At 40.8% G+C, this 19,407-nt stretch overlaps 1 protein-coding gene across 4 annotated transcripts in view; it reads left to right on the top strand.

The window, feature by feature from the left end:
• The window catches only part of SORCS1 (sortilin related VPS10 domain containing receptor 1), a 581,948-nt gene extending 578,135 nt beyond the window's left edge, over positions 1-3,813 (top strand). The window contains exon 27 of one of the 4 annotated variants that reach the window (XM_061162594.1): positions 3,588-3,813. In XM_061162594.1, the coding sequence (XP_061018577.1) occupies positions 3,588-3,667 (80 nt within the window). In that variant the 3' untranslated portion in view covers positions 3,668-3,813. Of the gene's footprint in view, positions 1-335; positions 3,395-3,587 lie in introns of those variants that run through there. The other 3 variants (XM_061162593.1, XM_061162595.1, XM_061162592.1) reach the window with 3 other exon arrangements.
• The last annotated feature ends 15,594 nt before the right edge of the window (positions 3,814-19,407 follow it).

The following is a 19,407-nucleotide window of genomic DNA, read 5'->3' as shown; positions in this document are numbered from 1 at the left end:
GTGTCCAGTTTTCACAGCATGCTTCCCTTTATTCTGGGAGACAAGGTGATAAATGCGTAATTGCTTTGGGTTAAAAAGAAAAAGGTTTTTTGGTCTTCAAGTCCAGAGAAGCGTTCACCCTGTCTATTTATTTCTAAAGCTTCTAAGTGCATTTTTGTGGGTCGTTTGGTTTTCAATCCCATTTCCACTGGGTGTGAAGTGTAGGCACTGTTTGCTTTATTAAAGTAGCAATCCCTCCTTCATCAGGAACAGCTCCCAGCGGGCATTGCAACTTGTCTGACACCTTTCCATTTCCAGTGTCATTAAATGAGTAAGTGTTACACATTTTCTCTTAGGAGAGTAGCTTTACCCTCCCCTCCCTCCCCTTCTACTCAACCTGGTGACTCATCTCTCCGATTGCAAAGAGCAAGACACGCCACTCCACCTTCAACGCCAAAGCGGGGATCGGCTGGGGCCCAGTTTGCCATTTAAGGAAAACCCCCAAAGGCTACAGGCGACCTGCTGATCAGGAAAGAATTTCGCTCTTGTCAAGTGCATCCTCTCCATGACCACTAACTTTGTGTTTTGTTTTGTTTTTTCCCCTTTGTTGTTCTGTTTCCTATCTTGCCAGGAAGTATTTCCATAGTTGCTGAGAATCAAAGCACAAAAGAAATCCCTACCTATGTAAATGTTTGACTGGAGGACGCCAGTAAAAACAAAAACAAACAAATAAAATAAAAACAATCAAAATCCCAACAGACAAACAAACACTCACTGCATCGGGACTTTTTAATTCTTCAGACACAACAAGGGTTTTTAGCTTTAAGCCTGTGCATGTGGACAGTACCTTGAGAACATGCTTGGAGGGGCAGTGTACAGGTGCTCTATTTTAATGGAAAAAACACTCCCCTCCCCCTTTCTTCTTCTCTCTCTCTTTTTCTGATCGGTCGTGTTTGTAGAAAATTCCTAACATATATAGGCCAAGGAAATCTGCATGTATTTTTGGAAATATTCTTGGCTCTAGATTTAACAGCTCTTTTAGCACTATAGGCTGATGGGTGGATTAGCCACCCCGGCTCTTTTCACAAGACACAAAGACATGCACAGGAGTTCAAAACCCTGAGCTGTTTCTCTGTTCCACTTTCCTGGTTGCTATTTTCCCCATCTCAGTTATCTTGGGGAGCTCTGTTGGCTGGCAGTGGTCACCAGGTGGCCTTCTCCATTCTGAGTGGCCATAGGGACAAAGAAGCAACTGCAGGTTCCATGGATGCAGGCAAAATAAGGAAGGAAGGAAGGAAAGAAAGAAGGCAGGGGGCAAGCATGTCAAAAGTGGACCTGGGTTTCCCGTTCCCCCTTCCAATCATGACAACTTCTCCTCTAGCTTTCCCGACTCCTGACCTGTGTAGGAAACAGGATCCCAGCTAGCCACGTTCTGACCTTCCCATTCGTCTGCTCTCCACGTGTGGTCCCGACCTGTCAATGCCTTTGTATCTCTTCCTTCCAGTCCCCAACTTATCCTACAATAGCTCCTGCCTTTTCTTCCCAAACACGTTGCTAGATTCTGGACTTTCATCCTGATGTTCCTTAAAAACTGACCTCGCCTCTGCCAACCCTGCCTCCACCACCCAAAGTTTCTGATCTCTGTGTCAGCTTTGCACATGCCCACGCATGCAACCTCCATATACATCCTGCCCTGCAGGGGTCAGCTTCATGGTTTTTTTTTTGTTGTTGTTTTTTTGTCTCCTCCTGTAGAACCTGTCTTTTCTAAATATCCTCGCCTTTCCCCACCTGGAAACACATAATGTGTATGAAAGAGTTGAGATATGCAAAGCAATTCAAACCTGGCCCATGTACCTTAGAAAAGAAAGTGTATGACTGAATGGTGGTTTTTCCTCACAGCTTAACAAATATCTCCTGCAGTCAGATTCCAGAAGATTCTTGTGAGAGATGTTCTGCATGTGTTACTGTGTGGCAGGGCAATTTCCTCCTGTGATGGTTGCTATTACCCAGTATTTCTTCTCTTACAGTAGAGTGAAATTATTTGTAAAATAAAACCGATGTTAAGCAGAAGAAGAACCTAGTTAATGGATTTAATGTTTAAGAGTGTCAAAAAGTCTAAGAATATATGGAGGTCTTGTCATATTGGGATGGGATTGTGATTATGTAGGATGACCCTAGACTTCTTACATGTGCACGTGCTCTCTGCCCGGTGAGTCTCATAGTATCAGCAAAGGACAATTTAATAAGCATAAAGGGGTGGAGTTAGCAGACTCAAGCAGATTGGCTCAAAGCAGGAAGAAATCCCCGTTCTCCCAGGGCCATCAGGAAAGAAGGTCCAGAGAGAGTGGGAAACAAAAGTATGTCCAACATCAGCCCTTGAAGTATTATGGATTGGATAGAGCCCGCTCTAAAATATAAGAGAAAGGACAATGGCAGTATCCTAGAGATCCTGATGACCCCTGCCTTTGTGTAGCTCAAGTAGAGAAGAGTAGCAAAGCTTCACTCAGAAGTTAATCAAGCAGAAGAGTTTATGGTTGAAGATGCTTGGTATGAATCTGGGAAACAGATTATGCCTGAGGCCGCCATCTATTTGTAGAACTCAATTGATCCCCACCAACCTGCCAGGCTTCCTATCCCATAGGAAATATCTTCATTGATCCTCTTCGGTTGGAGCCTCCCAAATTTAATCTGGAAGACAGTGTTTGGAAACCAAACGAGGCTCATTCACAACAGAACAGGGCGTCATCAGAGTTGCAACTCAATTAATTTTAATTGGAAAACTATGAAAAAAGGAGTAATAATCTAGCACAGTGCCTTGCTTAGAACAGGTATTAAGAAAATTATATGTTGCAAGAATAAATGAATACACGAGAAGACATAGGGAAGGATGGGCTTGTAAGTCCTCGTCTAACAGAGGTGGAGATGAGATGCCTGGCATTTTGGAAAATGATCACAGATGGCCAGTTCTAGGTTCAGCATCTCCAAGGTCCTCATGTTCCTCTCCTTAGAGCTCCCTCCCACCTACAGGAGACTGGTGAGGCAAAGTATATTGCTCAGAGGGGATCTTATGGTTCATATGGTCTAGCTCCATGGTTCTCAAAGTGTCATACACAGAGACCAGCAGTATCAGTGTCATCTTGGACTTGTTAGAAATGCAGATTTTATGTCCCCTTAACCTCAGATTTACTGAATTAGAAACTGCAGAGTTGGGGCCCAGAAGACTGTTTTTACAAGCTCTTCAAGTGGTTCTGAAATACACTAAAGTTTGAGAACCATCGTGGGAGGCCACACCAGCTCAATCCCAAAGAGAAGGCAGTGATGAGAGCCTGCCAATGGGAGGGGACCCAAGTGCCTACCTACTCGCTAACAGCAGGTACAAACACATTGAGGAGTTTGGTGGGCTCAAGGCCAGAGGAATGGGTGGGGAGGGATGGGTGGGAAAGGTAAGATTCAGGGCAAACTGCAAATCTTATATTGAAGCATTTTCCAAAATCCCAGAGGGCAAACTGCGCATGCTCCACTCTGAACTACCCAACCGTTTCCTCCTTTGCCTTATTTTTAATTGGATTCACTCTCCAAAATGCAGAGTTTGCTTTGCTTTTTTTCAGAAGTTCCAAACAGCAACTTTGAGAGCAATGGGGTGCTTGGCAGCTGTTCTGTGTTTTCCAGGATTCCAACTGAGCATTGAAATTCCCTCATTTGCCAACTTATTTTTATAGGAAGCCAATTTAAAAAAAAAAAAAAAGAAAGTTTTCTTATAGTATTGGAACTACTTCTAATTTTAAAATGACTTTTTTGATGTATTTTTTGTTAAATACTATGTAGTGTAATGTATAATTGCTCTTGTTTATTGCTTTTACAATCATATTTATTAAACAGATAATGTCTCTAAAATCTATGCCTCAAAGTGTTTCTTTTATTCCAAACCTCAGTGTTCAGTCCAGATATAGAAATGCTAAATCTATAGGGTTTCATAAAGGCTAAATGCATGAGAGTTTAGTAAGCACCACAGGTTTGAGGGCTTTGCGTTTGGGGGGGTTTTGGTTTTTGCTGTTGAAGTAGGATATATAGTCTATTGCTTGAATTCTACCCGCATTTCAGTTGACTGTATAATGTCTGTTGCTTTACTATTGCTTTATTCTATTTAAAAATCACCCCAAGCTGGTTACATTGGAATGAGTACCATTCTTACGTTTTGTTCCTTTAAAATAAGAAATTATTGATATGGAACAAACTCATTCAAATTTGTTCAGAGGCTTGTAGATACTGAAGGACCAAACCTGCATGTAATAGACTGAAATTTGGGGAGAGGGAAGAGCGCAAATGCTAGAGTAATTATGACTTTGCTACAGAAATCAGGACAATGGGGGTTTCCTCCCAGCTCCACCAGCTGTGGGACCTTGAGCGGAGCTTTAGTGTCCTCATGTGGATAATTTGCAGGAAAAGGACATCTCCCAGAACTGTATTCTGAGTGGGCGAGTCATGTCCAAGAGTTCCAAATAGGTGACTTAAACTTGGTGGAAAATAAAGAAGTGGACTGGATCCAAATCCGTTTGGCCTTGTGGTGTGTTTTCTCGGTCAGCGTTTTGTACTTGTGTTTGGTTGAAACATTTGTGCAGACGCAAAGCCCTCCAAAGCCTTTTCAAAGACCTGCCAGGCTCAGAATGGCATTGCCTCATTAGAACGGTCTCAGCATGCATGGGAATTTCTGTTGTTTTTCGGGTGGGCTTTCACCTTTCCTTTAACACAGACTACACTTTCCTTCTGACCCCGCATTATTTTCCAGGCCTATACTGTTTTTCTCCATCATGAGCAGCTTAACTCCTGTCACTGAGGGTGAAAGTGAAAGTCGCTCAGTTGTGTCCGACTCTTTGTGACCCCATGGACAGTCCATGGAATTCTCCAGGCCAGAATACTGGAGTGGGTAGCCTTTCCCTTCTCCAGGGCATCTTCCCAACCCAGAAATTGAACCCAGGTCTCCCGCATTACAGGCGGATTCTTTACCAGCTGAGCTAGAATTCATAGTATGTCCCTGAGGGTTCAGGCAGTCAAACAAAAGTCATCCCTGGAGATTTCAGACAGAGAGGATTTAATACAGGAAATCTGTTGCTTGAGTAACTGAAGAGCCAGGATGCCAAATAGGGGAAGGTGAAGCAACTCCAAGATAAACATCAACAGGAGGCCTCTATCTTCCCTGGGCAGGAAAGACAAAGAGATCCCCAGGCCCAGGACCAGGACCACCAGATGGAAGCTGAAGTCATGGAGGACGTGTCTGGAAGAAACGGGGGCCACAGAGGAGACACAGCATTTGCCAGCACTGCTGCCCAGCAGAGGAGAGGGAGTGGGGGAGCTTGCTCTGGGCCTCCTGTCTCCCGCCAATGTGTCCCACTAGCTAAACCCAGCCACACACAAGGCAGTGGGCAATGGAACCCGGGAAAACAGTTTTCTGAGTTACTAAGTAGACAAAGGAGGAGTGGGAAGTGGACTTGAGAAACACAGATGGATAATTGGCACTGTGCTTGTTTCAAGTTCTGCCCACTTCAAATCCAACAAATCTCCTTCCACCCAAAGGTGCTTACTAAATAGTCGGTGCTCCCTTCTCTATGCCATTCTTTCACATATAAGCCTTTAAACAACACATACTTAAAATGTGGCATTATGTTTATGTATGTCCTTTTATACTTTTCTCACCAAGTTCTATGCTCATTTAGGGGAGAATCTTCTATTTTTCATTTCACCCCTTCAGCCTGTAGCTGACAGCACTGGACAGCACCATTAGGGGGCACTAGATAAATGTTTGCTGAAACTCAACCTCGGATTTTCAGTTTGGTGTTGCAAGTCCGTTTCATTTAGCAAAGACCTCCGAGATGCCCTCCTGGGTCAGACTCCCCTACCCAGGTAGCACCTCCAATTACATGTTCTGTTGGTGTTTGTCAAGCATCAACACATCCTTGCCCTTCGTCTCTGATACCACTCAAGCTGCTGTATTCAGGGAGCTATTCTTACGTATTAATGTAAGAAAAATAATTGCAGTTTAGGGGAAAAAAAACTCCCTAAAATGTAGCATGAAAAACAAAGGCCTAAGTCTGGTTTCTGAACCCTTATGAAATTTGTTTTCTACTTCTCAGGCGTTAATAGTATTTTGAAAAAGAGAGTTAGGCTTACTCTTTCATAATGGGGGAATCCCAAATTAATTCCAGATGATCATGTATAAGGAAATAGCTGTTATAGTTTTCATGTTAAACACACGAAAAAGGACCTTTTGTTTACAAAATACAAATAATTGTTAATCCATTTGTGGTGCAGACTTTTTAGGTAGTTATAATACAGCTGTGAACAAAGCTGATAATGTGTCTGCCTTTATGGGGATATATTCTAATAGGGGCAAATAAGAAAATTTAATATAACATGTATGATGTTATCCTCTATATAATTTAGAGATATTTATAGGTAAATATGTAACAGGGAGCAGAGTGACTGGGGATGGGAGAGGAGGAAGTTGGTCCCTGGCTTCTCTGAGATCTGAAAGCTGAAAAGGAGCTAGTCATTCAGAGACATATACATCATTAAATGGTTAAGAAATACACAAATATAACACTTATCTTAAAGAGGACCTGACATTTGCTTGTGAAAGTGGCCACTGGAGTACTGGTACCTTGTGGTATTTTAAAGGTGTAGAGGGAGTGATCAGAAATCCAGTAGAAGATTGTGCTACCAAATGGATGGCATGTCTCTTAACACAAGAGGCAGATGGAGGCCAGTGGTAGGTGTATGTATATGTTAAAAGTAGTTTGGATATACTGGTAAAAGGAAGAAGTCTCACTTGACAGCAAAGGGGAAAGATAAGAAATACACCAGTTCTCCTTTCCTCCCCCTCAGCATTAGCCTAAGGACTTCTGCTGTGGAGACCAGCAGCCACCTCACCCTGCAGACTTTAGAACATCACCCACTTTCTAGCAGCCACAACTGATATTTAGAAATATGATTTTGGCCCCAATGTTCAGTTGTGGCCAAAACTCTTTGTTAAAGAAGATAATAGTGTGAAAAGGTATGAAGGGTGTTTATAAGGTACCCCATGAAAAGTGAAACCGATTGTGATTGTTTAGTCTCTCAGTCATGTCCAACTCTTTGTGACCCCATGGACTGCAGCATACCAGGTTTCCCTGTCTTTCACCATGCCCTAGAGTTTACTCAAACTCATGTCCATCAACTCAGTGATGCCATCCAGCCATCCAACCATCTCATCCTCTGTTGCCCCCTTCTCCTCTTGCCCTCAATCTTTCCCAGCATCAGGGTCTTTTCCAATGACTCAGCTCTTTGCATCAGGTGGCCAAAGTACTGGAGCTTCAGCTTCAGCATCAGTCCTTCCAGTGAATATTCAGGTTTGATTTCCTTTAGGATTAACTGGCTTGATCTCCTTGCAGTCCAAGGGACTCAAAATTTTTTTTTCCGACACCACAGTCCAAAAGCATCAATTCTTGAGTTATCTAGATAATAAACACATTCTGTGAACAGTAATATTTCAAAAGATGCATCTGGAGATGTCCTGATGAAAACTTTCTGCCCATGTAAACATTAAAAATAACTCAGTAGACAGTATTTTTAAATTAACTATTTAACAATAATACATAGTGTATACCTACATAATAAAGTAAAATGTTTGAGTAAAGTTGTTTTTTCTAAATAATATTTAATAGCCTGAGAAAACTCTCAGGCAATGTTAAGAGAAAGCAGAATTTAAGACTTCATATAGTGTGAAAATAGCTTCTACAAAAAATTAGGGGCAGACCGTCAGATTGACATATAGTATTACTGGTTATTTCTAACTTGTAAAATGCCAGGTTTTTAAAAATCCTCCTACATCTTTATATATTTGCTATATTTTTCTAAGGTGAATATATGTTACACATATGGTCAGAAAAATACTATTTTAAATAAAATGTATAAGAAATATAGAATAGATCTAAAATATATTTATTACACTAATTATGTAATTATTATGAATAGTTCTACATATAATATGTAAAGTTTATCGAGAAGTTCAAAATTGTTGGCAATATATACTTAAATATCTTTAGTAAATTAAGAATAACTTCTCTAGGTAAAAAATATTTTTGTTTCATTTTTGTCAATTTGTATTTATATTGAGATGAAAATATTTTGCTATTATGATACTTGCAGTTTAATTCAGAAAATTTCAAATGTTTAAAATTTTTAAACTGTATAACATGCTGTGTGTATATATATGTATTATACATGTATATACACACAAATAAACATGGTTAATGTTACAGTATAAATATAATATAAATATGTGCATTATTCAGATATGTGCACATACATGTAGAAATAATTAACAAGGGAAATAATTAACATGAGTTTTTTTTTCCACATGAGTTTTTGGTATTTTTTTTTTTTTCCCCCCATAGAAATAATCTGAAAATACTCTCGGGAAATCTAGAGGGACAGGTAACTATTGAATTCTTTTTATTTTTTTAAATAGGACAGAGAAATAATCACAAAGTTATTTGGTTTACCCAGTATAGCATCCCAATTTCTAGATGTATTTTCAAATGTTCTGTAAGTATCATTTCTTCTTTTTAACCTCTTAATTTTATACATCACGTTATAAGGATGTTGGGGCTTTGGGACGGGAGGATGGGAAGGGTTTAATACAAGTAGGAGACAATGACCTATAAAAGAAGAGGAGACAAAGGAGGTGATGGATAGTACATTTGCTATGTTATAAAGAATAAATGATTTAAAACATGCAAATACTTCAAAGTAGTGTGTTCATTTAAATAATGTGGGCACCCTGATCTGGAGAGTTTAAGTCCCATGTCCAGGGTCATAGGCAGTAGGGCAGTAAAGTAAGAATTCCAACCCAGGACTCCTAATGGGCGTGCCCCTTCCTTTTTCCACTCTTACCACCCTCCTTCCTGCCCTCCTCCAGGTAAGCCACAAATAGGAGATGGTTTAAAACAGAAAAATTATGTGTTCACACAGTTCTGTACTCCAGATATAGTGGTGGGAAAGTTTACACAAGGAAAAGAGTTATCATTCTTTTGAAAGCTCACTGCAAATCCTGTCTCAGCCTTTGCAGTTGAGTTTCACAAACAAAGACTTACACCTTTCGACCTTACTTGACTGTTACACAGGGAAGATAGGCCATCTAAGCCCTCCCAGAGGAAAGAACTGATATTTGCTACTAACTCTGGTAAACAAGTAGATATAGAGGAAGTGTTTTCCAAATTCCAACTCAAAGTCACCTGAAACCCAGCAGCTCATGCGCCACCCAGGGGAGCTGCATGTAAACCGTAGATGCAGACATGGTTGGTCCACTGGAGACTGGCTTCCTTACTGATCCTCAAGCCTCTGAATGAGGTTTCTTCCCAGTGCCTTCACTGCAGGGCAAGATCTTCCATCCTCACTTTGGCCCATCCTCACTTTTGGAGTGAAAAGTAATAACCCAGAATGAAGCCTTGAGGTTTTGTTATATACAAGCATACTTGACCACGCATGTTTTTATTTGTAACTGATGAGAGTCCACAATATTGTTGCAAATAGGAAAAAAAATGATTGGTTTGGGATGTCCCACTCAGTCATGGTGCATCATGAGACTTAAGTGGGAAGGAAGACTAAAGCAAACCTGGAAAGGACTGAGGAGGAAGGACTGATCCAGGTGAGTGGCCACTTCCTGACCTCAGTGTACTATCTAAAGAGGCATAAAAAATCTAGATTGTGTTTAGCCCAATTCCATAGGTGAAACATGCAACCTAAAGATTCTGGTCAGTGATTACATGAAGAGTCAGGCTGGTGGACGTAATATAGGTGTCCTCAATTATCTGTATCTGTCTCTTATGAATAAGACTCTACTGAGTGTCCTGAAGTGGGGAGGCCAGTCAGGTCTGACCCTGAGGGACAGGGGATAGCAGAAACCAATCAAGGCATCTGGCTTCAATTTAGGTAGATTCTTAGCAGAACAGAGTAGGGGACTAAAGTCCATTAAAAAAACTGAAAGCAAGGCCAAATATCTAGGTCTGAGGAGCTATGTGATAGAATAACTAGGATTTGGTAAGAAAACAAAAAACAAAAAAAGCACACTGGACCCACAATTAAACCATCCCGACTTCTCCCAGGCTGAGACTTCTCCCCACCTGTGCTTGTGATGCCTAATACACACTTCAGTCCTAGTAGCATTGGTTCTGGGACAATGTGGATTCCACTTCCTCTAAACCTTCTGGGACTGGATCATATCGTAATCTCAGAGCTTCTTGGACAGTCTCTCAGAAAGTGACAGGAAGAAAGAGCCAGATGAGAGTAACTGTCCATTAGTTACCAAGCCCAAACCGATTTTGTCTAAACTTTCTTCTTGTCCGCTTTTTCCACACTATTCCTCTTCCTTTAGCATCTGCACTGACCTGGGTTCCAGCTCTGTATAATTTTGTTGTTATTGTTTAGTCGCTAAATCATGCTGGACTCTTTTGCAACCACATGGGCTGTAGCCCGCCAGGCTCCTCTAGCCAAGGGATTTCCCAGGCAAGAATACTGAAGTGGGTTGCCATTTCCTTCTCTGGGGGATCTTCCTGACCCAGGGATTGAACCCTGACCCGGGAGGGTCCTTTATTACTGAGCCACCCGGGAAGCCCCTTTACAGTGTTGGGAGACAACAAATAAATCCAGTGCACGGTAACCGACTCACCTTGAACTCTTCAGTAGGGAAAACCTCTCAGTGAGCAAGCAGGTCTGTGTGCCCTGTGTGTAGGCAGATGCACTCCTTTTGGTGTAATGTGTGGTAGGCAGTTTCTGGGAAAAGGAAAAGCAATGCCAGCTGGTTTATTAGGTATAGTGCAGTGGTCCACTCTGCATAATTTTACAGGCATTACAAATGGGACTGCCATCCATCCTCTCCTGGGAAGCAGAGGCTGAAAGTAACTCAGCAGCTGGGGTCCAAATTTTCAGTGCTTGGGGAATATCTTTATTAAGAATCAATTCTGCCAGAACTGCTTGGCTAGAATTATAGACTCAGAATTCTAGAGCTGGAGGGGGAATAAGAAATCATTCTGAGTATTTCTTAAGCACTGACTAGGTGCTGGGTCTCATGCTAGAGTGGACTTAGCCAGTCACCTCCTGTGACTGAGAGATTTTCTCATGGACACATAACAAGTTAGATCATAGCACAGACTCCTGCATCCAGATTATAGCCTCTTTTCTGCAGCACATTGTAAGCCTCTGTTCTTTTCTCCATGATACCTTTCCTCTCCCATCCTTGAAGAGCACAGACAAGATCCTTGAAATGAATAGAAAAGGATCCAGGAGAAATGAGAAAAATGACTACACAAACCCAAGATCTGATGGTGTAGAATGGCCCTCAATCCATGAAAAATAAAGAGTGCATCTATACATCTGCTCTGTCACTTTTTTTCAACACACGGGATCTGAATAGCTACTAAATCACAGGACCATCTCTAAGGTGTGTAACTTTAAAGAAGCAGTCTAAGTCATCAACTAGTAATTAAAAATAAAAAAGAAATTCTAACCTTTATTTACATGATTCAAGGAATATTATTGGGCTTGTGAGTTATAACTTTAGCAACAATTTTCAAACCTTTTTTATGCCCTGATTTTTCTTACAACCGTTTGCAACTCTTTGTGTTGCATGCTCAGAGCATATTTGACTCTGTATGATCCCATGGACTGTAGCCCATTTGAATAAATCTTGCTGGAGAATTATATATGTTAATAAGTCACCCAAAAATCTATAGGAGAAAGTAGATTCAACCCAATTTGGCAATATGTTCAACTTGAGAAACAAGAGGTTAAAAGAAGTTAAACATTAATATGAAATTTAGGGCATAGAGAATAACCATGCTGTTTAAAAAAGAGGGTCTTGGCAAAGATAATGATTTCAGGTGTAGATACCTCACATACAAGAGGCAGTAAACACACTGGAGGCAGTGGAGAAGAGTACCAGCAGATTTTGTTGTTATTTTAGTTGCTCAGTCATGTCTGACTCTTTTGAGAACCCATGGACTATAGCCCACCAGGTTCCTCTATCCATAGGCAACCATGGAGTGGGTTGCCATTTCCTTCTCCAGGGGATCTTCCTGGACCAGGGATCAAACCTGTGTCTCTTGCATTGGCAGGCAGATTCTCTACCACTGAGCCACCAGGAAAGCTACTAGAGATATACAAGGAAATCGAGCATTACAAGAAGTAGACAAAACTGTAAAATCCCAGATATCCAATTCTCTTTAGTGCAGGGAAAAAAAAAAAAATTCTTCATGCATCATTAGGTCTGGAAGGTGTTTGGTAAACAAAAGGTGTAGTAGTAATGGTCATCGTATGTCTTAAAGATGCATTTGAGTTATGTTCAGTCTGTGTTTTGAGGGAAGGTGGTGGCAAATATAGTGTATTTTAGAAAATTTTGTTAACAATTATTTTAAAAGACTTTGGCATTTAAGCAGGTATGATTCTCTTTCAAGTGAAAATTTTCAAAATCTCATCTATGTATACTCCTAATGTCCAATGATGGCATGTAAATAAACTAAATGGGGTGTGAAACTTCCATATGTCAGTTATTCTAAAGAAACCAGCAAATCTGGAGGTTTGATTTGTAGATTGTCTTTTGATAATGTTTGATCATTCTTTGTTCTTCAGCTCAAGTTTAACCCATTTCTTACCAGGGCCAGCTACTTAGAAACTGGTAATGCTAGTGAACAGGATTACTAAACTGAATGTTATTCATGAGCTTGGAGTCCCTAATGTCAGAGCCTCAATTCACAGGTTACTTGTGGATTTGCCTTTACCTAAGATCAGTGTACTGGTATGAATGTGACTCTTGGAGTTAGATTTTGATCAAAGTCCTGGATTTCCCTCTTACTGATTGTATAAGGCATGGATAAGTGTTCCTTTTCATTCCTTGCCCTCCCTCTCTTCTGTTTTCTTTTCCTTTCTCCTTTTTCTCCTTAAACCTGCTGGCAAAACGAACAGGTCGAGGACGCAATCACCAGAGCACCTGAGAAATAAAAGACTCGGAAAGATGGGGTTGAGAGAGACGGAGTCAGCTTGTGACTGATTCCGACGACTTTATTGAGGGGTAACATACATATATATGCTAACAGGACTCACCAAATTTTAGATCAAAGACATGCATACGTGCAGAACTGCAGACACTAGCTTTAGCTCAGGAGTTTTATCTCAGCTCTAGCAGAGCATGGCACCAGCGTCTTACAATCAGTTAAAGACTACCTAGACATAAACCATTCACAGGAGCCCGATAATCTTATCAGAGTCAGGAGAATGGGCAAATGGTGGCTGCAGCAATTTCCTTGAGGGAGGTGAGAAAGGCCAATTTGCACTTTAATAAATCAGGGGTGGCGGGACAGAGAGGGACCTTTGGATCCTTCTCAGGGCCAAGAAAGAGCCTGAGCAGTCAGGCCGGCTCCCCGCAAAGCCAGATGCATAAAATAAAATATACAGCAACTGTGGATGTTTACTGTATAGTTTAAAACCATGATCTATGGAAAATATTTAGTGCAGAGTCTATATACTAAGTGTATACTAAGAACTAAGTAAATGCTAGTCAGGAATTCCAGTAGCAATAAGGAATACTAGCACAATACAATAGTACAAATGTTCCTGTATCTGGATAAGTATGACTTAAATTCAGTATCGTTATGTATTAGCTAAGGTCCCAGAGAAACAGAAAAAATAGGATGTATTCATAGATTTGTTTTAAATGGTTCATGAGATGATGGGGCCTGACAAGTCTGAAATCTGTGGAACAGACCAGCAGACTGGAAGTTCTGATGAGTACTGATTGTCATAAGACAATCTGGAGACACATTTCCCTCCTCCTCCGGAGAGCTCAATCTTTTCTCTAAATGCTTTCAACTTATTGGATGAGGCCCACCCACATTATGGCAGCATAATCTGCTGTCCTCAGTCTACCAATTTAAATATTCATCACATTTAAAAAATATTTCATGGAGACTTTGAGACTATGTTTGACTAAACAACTGGGCACTATAGCCAAATGGACAGTCACTAATTATCACATGTCATCAGCATAACTCCCTGAAATATGCACTGGTCTGGCAGGTAGGTTGACTGAGCTGTTCCTTTGATTCCTCTTTCTCTCTTAGTTCCTGGTCAAGTTACTTATTTATCTGAGATGTAGATTTATCCTGTAGAAGATATTATCCTGCCAGTTTTCCATATCCCTTTCTAGATGGTCAATATGATTGTCTCCATGTAGAAGTATTGGTAGATTGTCATTGTCTAAGACATACCAAACATACATTGACATGAATCAGTCATGGATTTACATGTGTTCCCCATCCTGATCCCCCTCCCACCTCCCTCCCCATCCCATCCCTCTGGGTCTTCCCAGTGCACCAGCCCCGAGCATGGATGTCTCATGCATCCAACCTGGGCTGGCGATCTGTTTCACACTTGATATATACTTGTTTCAATGCTATTCTCTCAGATCATCCCACCCTCGCCTTCTCCCACAGAGTCCAAAAGTCTAAAGTAATTAGCCTCCAACTAATAAAAATAAATGGAAAAAAAAAAAAAAAAAAGACATACCAAACAAATATGTGATAGTCTTAAAGAGGCAAATGTGACTTTTTTTCTGGTGCTTTCAGATATAAGCTAATGGAGTTTGGCACCTAGGGAGCTGAGAAATATTTACAAGTCAATACCCACTTTAAGGGCATATCAGGTGGCCGACTCATGCCTGACTACTCTCTTCTCATGGGACAGTTGAGCAAAAATAGGCTTCAATTCATCCATATACATATGTTAAGATAATTTAAATGGACAGTGTGCATCAGGACTTGAGATGTTCCCATTGTGAACTGAGAGGCATCAACCTGGAGAAACTGAAAGTCCACCCTTCCTACAACAGCTGCTGGTAAGGAGGACTCGACTGGCTCTTTATTTTTTTTGGCTAAAGTTTAAAGCATTGACTGTTTTTACATGAGCACATGATCCACAAGGTGAAAGCATGGAGAAAAACAGAAAAGTATAGAGAAACAGAAAAAATACAGAAAATAAAGATTTAAAAAACTGAATTTTTTTAATTCAATTTTTTAAGAAGAAGGAAAAGGAGAAGAAAGAAGAGGAAGAAAGGAGAGAAAGAAAAGAGGTAGACATTTTTGCAGGCACATGACGCATGAAATCATCCTGTCATCAACTTCACAGGGGTATGGCTCCATGTATAGTGAGGAGCATCCAGAGGACTGGAGAAGCCACCCATTACTGCATCAGTGGACCTCCAGGCAGGGCAGAGATGGCTGGGAGTCCTCTGAGAAGGAAGGGGGATGTGTTGGGTATTTTGCTTTCTAAGAAACCAAGATACTGAAGTGAATTTAATTACAAGTCTAAGTGCAGGAGCCATAGAATTAAAAATGGCTAATTGAAGAAAACAAAGGAGATTCATATCTATGGTCAAAGTGGGAATAATTTTCAAATATTAAGGAGATTGGAACAAGTGTCAAGAACTAGCAGGAGATAGAGGGTAAACATTTAGCTAGGGATTTCCAGAAAGCAGCGGCCCTGCAGGAACTGGGCCCAAGCCAAAAGCAATAGAGGCTGAGAGCAGAGAAAAGAGGGCAGAGTCACACCTCTAACCAAACAAGACAGTCTAACTGCAGAAAAACCAGATGACCTGAAATATAGTCTAATCCTAAATTCCTTCTAAATTCTCCCTTTCCACTATATGTAAGAGAAGCACTTTTGCCTGAATTTCTGTAAGGAAGAGGGTTTGAAAAGATGGTGAATCTAAAAGTCTCTGTGATCACCATAACAAAGCTACTACATTCCTTTTTCAGGACTAGGAATGGTATAGGAAATACAGTGTATTATAGAGAGAATGGATAACATTCTCAATTGGCTGCACATCTACTGTAATAGGGAGTATTCTGGGATATAAGGCTGAAGAGATATATTGGAGAGTGATATATTGTAGAGTGGCTTGAATACCAGACTAAAAAGACAGGACTTTACCTAGTGGGAAGTCTATTTCCAAAGCCTTTGGAAAGTTTTAGCTTTCCATCATTAGAATGCTCCCTTTAAAGTTGACCTTGGAGGTGAAAGATAGATGAAAGATAACTAATAGATTAGTTGTCTATTGCTGCTTAAGACATGACCTCAATTAGTACCAGTTTAAAGCAACAAACAATTATGTTCTCACAGTTTCCAAGGGGCAAGGATCCAGGAGTGAGTTACTAAGATGGTTCTGACTCAGGGTAACACAGGAAGTGGCAGTCAAGCTCTGGGCCAGGACTATAATGACAGGAGGACTTCAGTAGGCTGGAGGATCTACAAAGGTAACTCAGTCTCATGGCTCTCCTAGACGTCCTTAGATTCTTACCACACAGCCCTCTCTATAGAGCTGCCTGACACTCTCATGACATCGTGGCTGACTTCCGCTGGAGTGAATGATCCAAGGTCAAGGAAGAGGAGAGGAAGCCTGGTGCTTTTAATGACCTAGTCTCTGAAGTCTCACACAGTCACTTCTACTCCTATTGATTAGAATTTGATCAACTAAATTCAACCTACATTCAAGAGGAACTCCACCTCTTGAAGGGAGAAAGAGAAAGGGATTTAAGTAAAAGCATGTTATAGAGATTGCCTTCCACCTGGTGCCTCCCATCTCAACAGGTTTTTGGGACAGGAAGACAAAGTATTAATCGAAGTCTAGTGCAATGGTGAAGAGGACCAAACAAGCAAATTTTAGCTAAAGCAGTGTGATGAATAAATGAATGTCAGGGACAACATAGATGTAGTAGGAAGAAATATTTTAGGAAGATATGTTATAAATTAAATGTAAATAAGGAAGGAAAACAAAGATTATTTTTAAATTTCTTATTTGTAAATTCAGTTCAGTTCAGTTCAGTTGCTCAGTCGTGTCCGACTCTTTGCAACCACATGGACTGCAGCACAACAGGCTTCCCTGTCCATCACCAGCTCCCAGAGATTACTCAAACTCATGTCCATTGAGTCGGTGATGCCATCCAACAATCTCATCCTCTGTCATCCCCTTCTCCTCCCGCCTTCAATCTTTCCCAGCATCAGGGTCTCTTCAAATGAGTCAGTTCTTTCCATCAGGTGGTCAAAGTATTGGAGTTTCAGCTTCAGCATCAGTCCTTCCAATAAATATTCAGGACTGATTTCCTTTAGGATTAATTGGTTTGATCTCCTCACAGTCTAACGGACACTCAACAATCTTCTCCAACACCACAGTTCAAAAGCATCAGTTCTTTAATGCTCACCTTTCTTTATAGTCCAACTCTCCCATCCATACATGACCACTGGAAAAACCCATAGCCTTGACTAGATGGACCTTTGTTGGCAAAGTAATGTCTCTGCTTTTTAATATGCTGTCTAGGTTGGCCATAGTTTTTCTTCCAAGGAGCAAGTGTCTTTTAATTTCATGGTGGCTGTTGCCATCTGCAGTGATTTTTGAGCCCCCAAAATTAAAAATAAATAAATAATTGTAAGTTACCTGTGATAATCAGACCAGGATAGAGAGAATTGGTCTGATGATGGTGTTTTTTGGCACAAATAAGGAAGTCAGGGCAAGAGCTGAGGAAAGATGTGGGAGATAATGAGTTTACTTTCAGAAAGGTTGAGTTTATGATACTGTGGGGCATATCATGTGCTAACACTAGCAGAATGTTGAAATACTAGCCTGGAACACTGAACTGTGAGCCTGGGAGAAGGGGCTGACATGGCCATCACCTAAACTTGAGCAATAAGAAAAAACAGACAATAAACGGGTTGGTTGAGGGAGAAAGAGGGAAGAAGGCTTGCCTCACACTCAGGGGAAATACTGACATTTGAGGGAAGGGGGAAAGAAACAGAATGGTTGAAAGTGACCAGGAAGAGAATTTGGAATCACTCTGGACCCAAGAGATAACCATGATTAGGAGGAGAGGGAAGATGGACTCAACTGACCCTGTCCCATGCTGAGAGGTCAGGAAGAGTGTGAGTTGTGGGATAACTGTGTCTGGAAAGAATGCCATCTGTGGTCTCTAATAGTAATAAGTGAGATGGAAAGTGAAGCAAAACCCAGATGGTACAGTATTGAGTGGTGAGTAGAAAATTTCAGTGGTGTGCTAAAAAAGGTTTAAAAACTGGCTCTCTAGGGTAGGGCCTGTTTAGGAGCATTGCTGAATTTCGTGGTAGAAATACTTTCATCATAGCCTTTGCAAGCTATCAATGATTTAACAGTTGTCCCCAAGATTCCCGAAAATTTAACAGTTAGTTCTCAGTAGCCTGTATACTCTAGTTGCAGTACATCACCAGAAGGACTGAAAGATGAATAGGTGTATAGGCATTCTTTCAAATATCTTTGGAAACAGACCTGGTAACTTACACTTATGGTCTACAAACATGGAAAGGCAAGATATCCTCTCAGAAAGCTTCCAGAAATCCTCACATTATCCAGAGGCCAGAGGCAATCTCTCTTGGCTCCGCCCTTTGTGCCCCTTTCTGTGAGTGTTCCGTGGGCACCTGGGGTGCACAGGGCCTCCTGGAGTTCACTTTCCCTTCGTCTCCTTGTCCTTCCTCTTCATCACTCTTCCTCTAGGACCTCAGCACAGCTACATTTTTCCATTACCAATCTTTTGCCTTAAAAACTCAATTCTTCATGGATGAAGTATCTAAAAATATAAGCAAACTTTTCCTTTTCTAATATCTGTCATCTTGTCATCTCTTGCAGTAGAATTTTCGCATGTCATGCTTAAATCCGTCTTCCCCACCGGGGATAAGAACAATGAGAAATAAAGGGACAAAAGAAGGAGAATCATGTCCTCCCACACTTAGAATATATAAAAGGAGACTTCAGAGTGGAAGACTAGCTACCCATTACTCCCTCTGCCAGAACCCTTCTATTTCTCACTATCATCCTGATCATGATCACAATGACCTTGATCAATGACCTCGATCCTGAGCCACCATGCCTCTACCAATAAAACCAACAAAGACAGGGTCTCTCTTCTCATCTGCAAGCATTTCTTCTGTGCCAGAGGATAATGTGTTTACTGGAGAATTTTGAAGAAACTCAGTGCCAACATTTATTCATGATGTATGTTCTTCCAAGCTTAAAATTATCAGACTTGAAAGCTGTGTGATTTTAAAGCAAATTGATCAAGACCACAACTGTTAATAAAATGCATGACTACAGTCTGTATATTAGCTATGATCTTGGAGGAAATACACTTGGGAATCCTACACCAGTATTTTGCATTTGAGCTATGAATTCTCATTTTTTAAATGAAACTTTATTGTGATTATTAACCTGCAGAAATTTTAATTATCCTTTCAATGCTTGAAGGTTTGTAATGGAGAGGTGCCAGAAAAATCCCACTGCTAATTAAATCCAACTGAATATTTCCTTCACCTGAAGATATAAAA

This window comes from Dama dama, chromosome 15 (genome assembly GCF_033118175.1).
Source record: "Dama dama isolate Ldn47 chromosome 15, ASM3311817v1, whole genome shotgun sequence".
Classification (NCBI taxonomy): domain Eukaryota; kingdom Metazoa; phylum Chordata; class Mammalia; order Artiodactyla; family Cervidae; genus Dama; species Dama dama.
The sequence above is the reverse complement of the archived record's forward strand: the minus strand, read 5'-3'. Positions and strand labels throughout refer to the sequence as shown.